Source organism: Colletotrichum tamarilloi, assembly GCF_030869305.1.
Source record: "Colletotrichum tamarilloi strain Tom-12 chromosome Unknown Scaffold_212.1, whole genome shotgun sequence".
In the NCBI taxonomy this organism is placed as follows: domain Eukaryota; kingdom Fungi; phylum Ascomycota; class Sordariomycetes; order Glomerellales; family Glomerellaceae; genus Colletotrichum; species Colletotrichum tamarilloi.
Genome location: NW_026849596.1, coordinates 33513 through 40333, shown reverse-complemented (window position 1 = coordinate 40333; position 6821 = coordinate 33513). Strand labels below are relative to the sequence as shown.

Below are 6821 nucleotides of genomic sequence, written 5' to 3'. Positions count from 1 at the left end.
TCCTCGAGAGCCTGACGAAGCTGATCTTCGGTATATTGAGGCATTATATATAGAAGAAGACATGTGCAAAAGATGAGCCCATTTGGACGCGAATTGAAAATGTTGTGATAAAAGGAGGTTGGGGGTGGGCATTGGGTTGTGGTGGATTTTCGCGTTTTTGTGGGTGCCAGAAACAGGGGGGTGCCAGGAAGTGGGTATGTTGACTTAGATGTTCTTCTTAAGAACATTGTTCCAGATACCACCAGCGATAGCTAAGCCGATGGCAGCACCGATGGAACCGAAGAGCCCGTGCAACGCGAGAGCAATGGCGATCTGCTGGTGAGTGACAGACGACATAATGGCGATTTGGGAGCAGATGCTGAAGATGCCGCTGGCAACGCCGTTGAAGATCTGGCACATGACAAGGTAACCAACGGTGGTTGACGGGGTACGGAAGTGAATGAGTAGCGCAGTGCCGAGGACGCAGATAGGTACTCCGGAAAGGGCGATGTACTTGAAGCGGCCGGTGTATCGAATCGCACTTGGATTAGGGTTAGTAAAAGGTCTTTGACTGATGTACAAGTGGACTAACACTCCGATGAAGGGAGAAATGATTGCAGAGGTCAAGCTGAAGGCATTGAGGATGTAGCCAGAGCTCGTAATATCTTGATTGTGCGCGACTTGCAAATAAGATTGGTAATATGAATCCCAGCAGCTAAAGATGGCTGTTAATACAGGATTGGCATGGAGACGCCGTTATATCAGTGTCAACTTACTAGATGGAGGCGAACATGATACCGTATACCAAGCAGGCGCCCAGAATGGTTCTATCCTTCAAGAAGTGGTACGGGAACAGGGAGACTTTGGCGAAGTTTCTCTCCCATAGAGCGAAAAGAGCCAATCCAATGACACCAAAAACAATCAAGCAGATGATCGTAGGGCTCTTCCACTGATGGGTGGCATTGGAGACAAGAGAAAATGGTAACAGAAGCATGGACCATCCGGCCATCACCAAGATCAAGCCAACAACTAGAATCATTAGCAATTCAAGCTCCGAGGGGTGATTTGTATCTTTGCAAGTAGTTGCTACGTACCGTCAAATTCGATGAAGTAATGCTTGGTAGATTCCCAGGTAGACCGGGTCTTCTGCTTAAGGGGGATCAAACCAGTCTTCTTGGCTTTGATCTCGCTCAAGAAGAAGATAACAGCGACAGGAACACTGAAACCGATCAAGATGATGGCAAAGGCGCCGAATGCCCAGCGGAAGTTGACCTCATCATAAAACAGCTGCGCAATCTCAGGACCGGCAAAAGTCGTGGCTATCGTCGGCGTGCCGTTCAAAGCGATGATAGTCATACGATTTCTCAAGGAAGTCATATCGGAGAGAACGATAGTGATGATGTAGATGAGCCCAAGATGACCAACCCAGAAAATAGTCTGCGCGGCAGCGTACGTCTCAACGTTCTGGCACGTAGCCTTCATGATCATGCCGATGGTGACGAGGAAGACCATGCCGGCGAAGCCTTCCGCACGGCCGCGAATATCGATAATCTTGGCGATCGTGAGCTTGGAGACACCGCCGAGAATCGTGGAGACAATGCTGGTAGTCGCAAGCAATCCATGCTGACCGAATGAGGAGGTCACGTAAGGCGTCAGGTTGCTCTGGACAGATTGTAAGAGGCCGTCGGTGAAGGAAACGAGGTACAAGCTGTGTAAAACCAATTAGGCGTCGACCAACAGAATTCCATGGCGGTGGTGGAGAGCCTTCGCAGGGGGAATGATAATAACTCAAAGACTTACAGGGCAAAGACAACCCAGAGCATCTTCCAAGACCACACTGAGGTGATGGCCTCCACCTTCTTGACACCATCTTGCTTGTGCTCGGGACCCTCCTCATAGTCGAGCTTCATAGGCTCGGCATGGATATCAACCGAGTTCTGGGCAGTGCTTTTTTCGATGTCGTTTTCGCCGGCAACATGGTTCTCCTCAGACACATGAGGCGTTGTCGAAGCGTTGGCGGCCATATTGGTTTCTACGAGATCAGCGACAGGCGGGTGCTGTAAAGAAGGGAACGCACTTTGGATGCGCAATGGACGTCTGAGCCAACACAATAACGATTGAAAAGAACGGCGCGAAGAACAAGAACTTAACAGATATGCACGGCGAGCAGATGGATTTGAAAAGATTTATATTATCGCGTACCTGCAATGTCTGACCCATCGCTGATCCCATATTCGGACCCACGCTGTTAAGAGATCATCACCAATACACATGTATGCGGATCCAGAGCAACCTCTCATCAACAAGATATGATTCGTCCAAAGGATCTATTGTCCGTGATGGAGTGAAGGACTAGACGGAATACTTGCCCCTAGCGTCGATGTCCGGCGAAGCGGGAATCGCTCCTTAAGCCGGCGAGCCGGCACCGCCACTGCTGACCGACCGCAAAGTGACGTCTGTCGTATCCGGTTCTCAGGTTGCCGCGGAAGTCGAGTCCGCTCACTGGCTCGGCGTCATCGGGACCCCCATTATTTCCTCGGGCGGGCTCTCAATGTCGTTGCGGTTGCTGGACAGTTATCAGATGATCTGACAAGGTATGTGGTGGAGAGTGCGTCCACTCGGGTTCCTCTTTTAGTTGCTGTCGAGTCAGGGGCATCCCAGTTTACGAGGGAAAATTCTCATCGATTCCCTCGCATGCCGAGCTTGCTGTGCCTCGCTGTACGAGAAGAGCGACTGAGTAAGGAATCGGATCTCCATAGTAGAATCCGTCATTCTCAACCGTATGGAATCTTGGTCGGGATCTGGAACATTGTCAGTCACAATTTGGAGCCTGGGCTTTGATCAACGCGGGTCCCTAGAAGCCTGCCTGGCCATCATCACCTTTGCCATGTAAGTCGGAACACCCCCATTCGGCCACCCCCCCCATTCGGCCACCCCAAAAATCCCTCCTAACTACCCTAATTAAAATCCTACCCTTAATCTATAAACTACTATAATAATTATAATTATTATCTAAACGAATTTCTTTTTAATATATATATTCTTTATTATATTATAGTATTATATATTAAAAATAAAGTTATTTAAGTACTTAAAGTAATTAAAAATAATACTTTAATTAAGAAAGCTTTAATTAAGTTTAGAATTTTAAAGAGTATATTTTAAAATTATTAACGAGGTTAATAAGCTAGGGTAATTATTTTTATAAATTAATAAAGGCTTCTCTCTTAGTAAAAAAATAGGCTAGCTAAATAGGTTCGTATTTAATATATTTTAAAAATTATATTAACTTATAAATAAATTAAAAAATTCGCTAAGTAAGTATTATAAGCTTAGGGGGATAATTATTTTTTTAAAAAGAAATAAATAGATACTTTTTTAAAATAGAACTTATTTATTAAAATTTAGAAAAGTCGTTTTATAAATTTAAAGCGTATTAATAGAGTATTTATTAAAATAATTAAGCTCTAATTCCGATTACTTAATATATTAAAAATTAAGGATATTAAATAAGTTAATAAATATAATATAAATAAAACTAATATTTTTAAAAATAAAAAATTTAATAAGCTAGTTTTAGGTATAGTTAAAACTAATATAATATAAAAAAAAAAGCTTAGATTACGTTTTTAAATTTCTATTATTAAGTATATTTTTATTAATAATAGAGCTATTAAACTATTATTAATTTATAAAAAAAAGTTAGTTTAATAGTAATAGTTCCCCCTTAATTTTAAAAATTTTAATAATTAAGAGTTTATAATAATAAATAATAAGTAAATTATAAACTAAACTACTTTTATATAGTTAATAATTTTTTTATTATAAACTAAGCCCCTCCTTAACTAGGGGACCTAACTTATAATTAGAGCTTTAATTATTAATTTTAAATAGGTATAGGAGTTATATAATAATAGAATTTATATAAAAATACTATTTTAATAACGTTTATTTATTATTTTTATTACTATATACTTCTTATATTCTCTAATTATTAAATATAACTATTTTTAATTTTATTAAAACTTATTATAAAAAGGAGCTTAGTAAAGAGGATATAGTAAATAATTTTATTATTATTAAAAAGCGGTATTTTTTAGTTTATTATATTATAGCTCGTTTACTTAGTTTAATAAGGGATAATATATAAAGTAATTAAAAAATAACTAGTTTATAATTACTTAATATAGCTATATTTTTTAATAATTTTATAGTATTATTTAGCCTAGTTATACTATTAAACGATATTATTAATACTAAGTAAATAATTATTAATATTATTAAAGTCGTTAATTAGACTTTTATAATGTTTATTATTAACTAATTAACTCTTAAAAAAGCTAGTAATTTTTATAAATAATTAAAACTATTTATAAAACTTAGGCCTAATTATAATACTTAATATTTATTTTTTTATAAAATTAAAAAAGCTTTTAATAAGAAGTCCTTTTTATTAACCTTATTTTAATAATAAGTTTAAGTTTTAAAAACTAAAATTAAGTATATAGTTTTTTTTAAAAAAAAAGAGTATTTAAATAAACTTAAATACTAAGTTTGCTAATATTAAAAATATAAAGAGGGCTTAGGAAGATATTAGTAAGCGTTTAATTAGTTTTAGTTAAACTATAAAAGTCGAATTACTTAGTAAAAGTAGTAATTATATTATAATAATAATAGAAAGTAGTTAATTAATTAACTATAGTTAGTAGCGATGTGCTTAGACCTATTTTTAATAGGGTGGCCGAATGGGGGGGGTGGCCGAATGGGGGTGTTCTGACTTACCCGAGATCGCAAGACTGATGCTCAGGCACCAAAAAGGTCTTGTTACTGCTTAATTGAGCCTCCAGCCCCTGCATCGGGATTGCTGGCAAATGCTTCGCTCCCGCCGCTAAGCCACTCGCTTCAGCCAACTTAATTACCGACTGCAAGTAATCCATTGTCGGTTCCGGATTCCGACGCTAACAATAGCCTCTTCTTGCCTTTTCAGAAAACTGCCATCTCCCCATTCCAGAGGCCGCCATTGGATGACAGACATTGATTCATCGATCAAGGATACTCTTGGAAACTAGCATCGTATCAACGTCTCCGCCACGCTTGAGGTATTCAGAACTATTGTGACATAGTACTGCCATGTTTGGTTCTGCAGATGATTTATCAATGGTGAGTTGTCCATGTCACCATGTGTAGAGAGTGCAAAGCCGAGAAGCCAACACTGTAGCCGAAGTTGGAACGATTTGATCGGAATATCGGGGCAGCAGCCATTTCCTGATTAATTCCCTCACGAAGTTTGTGCTCCACTGAAGCTTGGGTTCTTACTTCCGAGTTCCATTGTGGACTACGCTCAGCTTGCCGCCACATTAGGCTGACAATACCTCCTGCAAGATGTCTCCAGCAAAGAATGGGGCATTTGACTCGTGGCAACTATTCCCGATCACCCGCGACGGCACAATCCGGTGATTCTTCCAACAAGTGGTCAATGACATGAATAATGGGAATCGTGATTTGTGGCTTTCCAGCCTTTTGTGCCTTATTGTCTTGAATTAGCCCGCATTATCATTCATTTTGCCTTTCCTCATTCGACAATTGCTATGTACTTGCTCGTGAAGCTACGTCGCATAGAAGCTTGGTTGTGACATAAGCCTTGTGGTGGCGGTATCCTGGAAAGCTTCCCTCAAATGAGTTCATCACAGCCCTGATTGACTGACTGTCATGTTGAGCTGCTGATGTATGCCTGTTGTAAGCGACATGGAGAAACAGGGAATCTAGGTTCCATGCGACCAAAGGTAGCAAGTGCCTGAGCAGACAGTCAAAATACCATTTACTGGCGTCAGAACATTGATCAATGGTTACTTACGATCTCTGTAGATCACTCCTGTCAAGAGCATTCAAGACTGCTACCAACTTTCTAGTCGCGGAAGCGCAACTTGAGACAACGAGCGGTGTCTGATTACGGAAGGCTACGTTGTCAGAGAACGAAACATGTGAGAAGATTGATGAGCGAATGCAATTTTCAACCTGGTGAAAAGTGCAGAAGATGGTAGACAGCCATGGCACATGCTTCTTGTCGAGGTCTTTCGGTATCAAAAGTGGCCTGGTGAGTGCCGGCAGATTATGTCTCCACAAATTCAACTCATTTAGAAGCTGATGGCTGATTTCAGCATGTAACTCTTGTGACATTGACGAGGAGGCAGGTGAGCGCAACTTCTCGTATGCTTTACTTTGAATCTTAGCCAAAAGAAGCTGTTCTTTGAGGCAATTAAACGATGTGCCGTCTTGGAGATAAATACTTCCATAGCCATCATATTGTTCTTGCTTTGGAACATCTCGCACGATGTCTGAAGATAACAGCGGTGGCTTCCCGAGCCATAAGGAGAGGTTCTGATCAAGTATATAAGCATGCGAGAGCAGACGATGATTGTGGATTGCTCTTTCGGCCAAGGTGGTGGATATTTTGTGGAACCCGGCGAGAAACATCATTTGAGAGGCAACGCCTAGTACCATGGCTGATGTTGACAACCTTGACGTAGACGAAAGAAATAAGGCCTTTGATTGTTAGTAGTCAGCTAGGAGATGAACAAGAATCTGGATCTGTGATGGCATACCATAAGAAGTAAGGCGCCAATTGTAACCGAATCTGGCGGCTCTAACATAAGTGATGGCAACATATTCAGCGCCGTGTGTAGACAGCGTTCTGAAGAGTCAACCTCTTCTATGCTATTAGATTGAATAGCGGCGACTGATCGAGCATCGCGCCCGTGCCTCGTCGGACGAGTTGATAAAGAACATCTGGACAAGAAGCTTCAAGGCCCAAAGTTGTACAAGGCCACAGAAACCTTGAAGGA

At 40.5% G+C, this 6821-nt stretch overlaps 2 protein-coding genes across 2 annotated transcripts; both read right to left on the bottom strand.

The window, feature by feature from the left end:
- Window positions 1–204: 204 nt before the first annotated feature.
- CTAM01_16329 (major facilitator superfamily transporter) lies at window positions 205–2003 on the bottom strand (the record flags this gene model as incomplete). The annotated part of the gene is made up of 5 exons (XM_060532322.1): window positions 205–520; window positions 572–694; window positions 756–1008; window positions 1074–1687; window positions 1780–2003. The coding sequence occupies 5 exons, from the start codon at window positions 2001–2003 to the stop codon at window positions 205–207; spliced, it is 1530 nt and encodes a 509-aa protein (XP_060373113.1).
- Window positions 2004–5565: 3562 nt separating this feature from the next.
- CTAM01_16328 (fungal specific transcription factor domain-containing protein) lies at window positions 5566–6480 on the bottom strand (the record flags this gene model as incomplete). Its single annotated transcript, XM_060532321.1, has 2 exons — window positions 5566–5800; window positions 5834–6480. 2 exons carry the CDS (start codon window positions 6478–6480, stop codon window positions 5566–5568), a joined length of 882 nt encoding a protein of 293 aa, XP_060373112.1.
- Window positions 6481–6821: the final 341 nt, after the last annotated feature.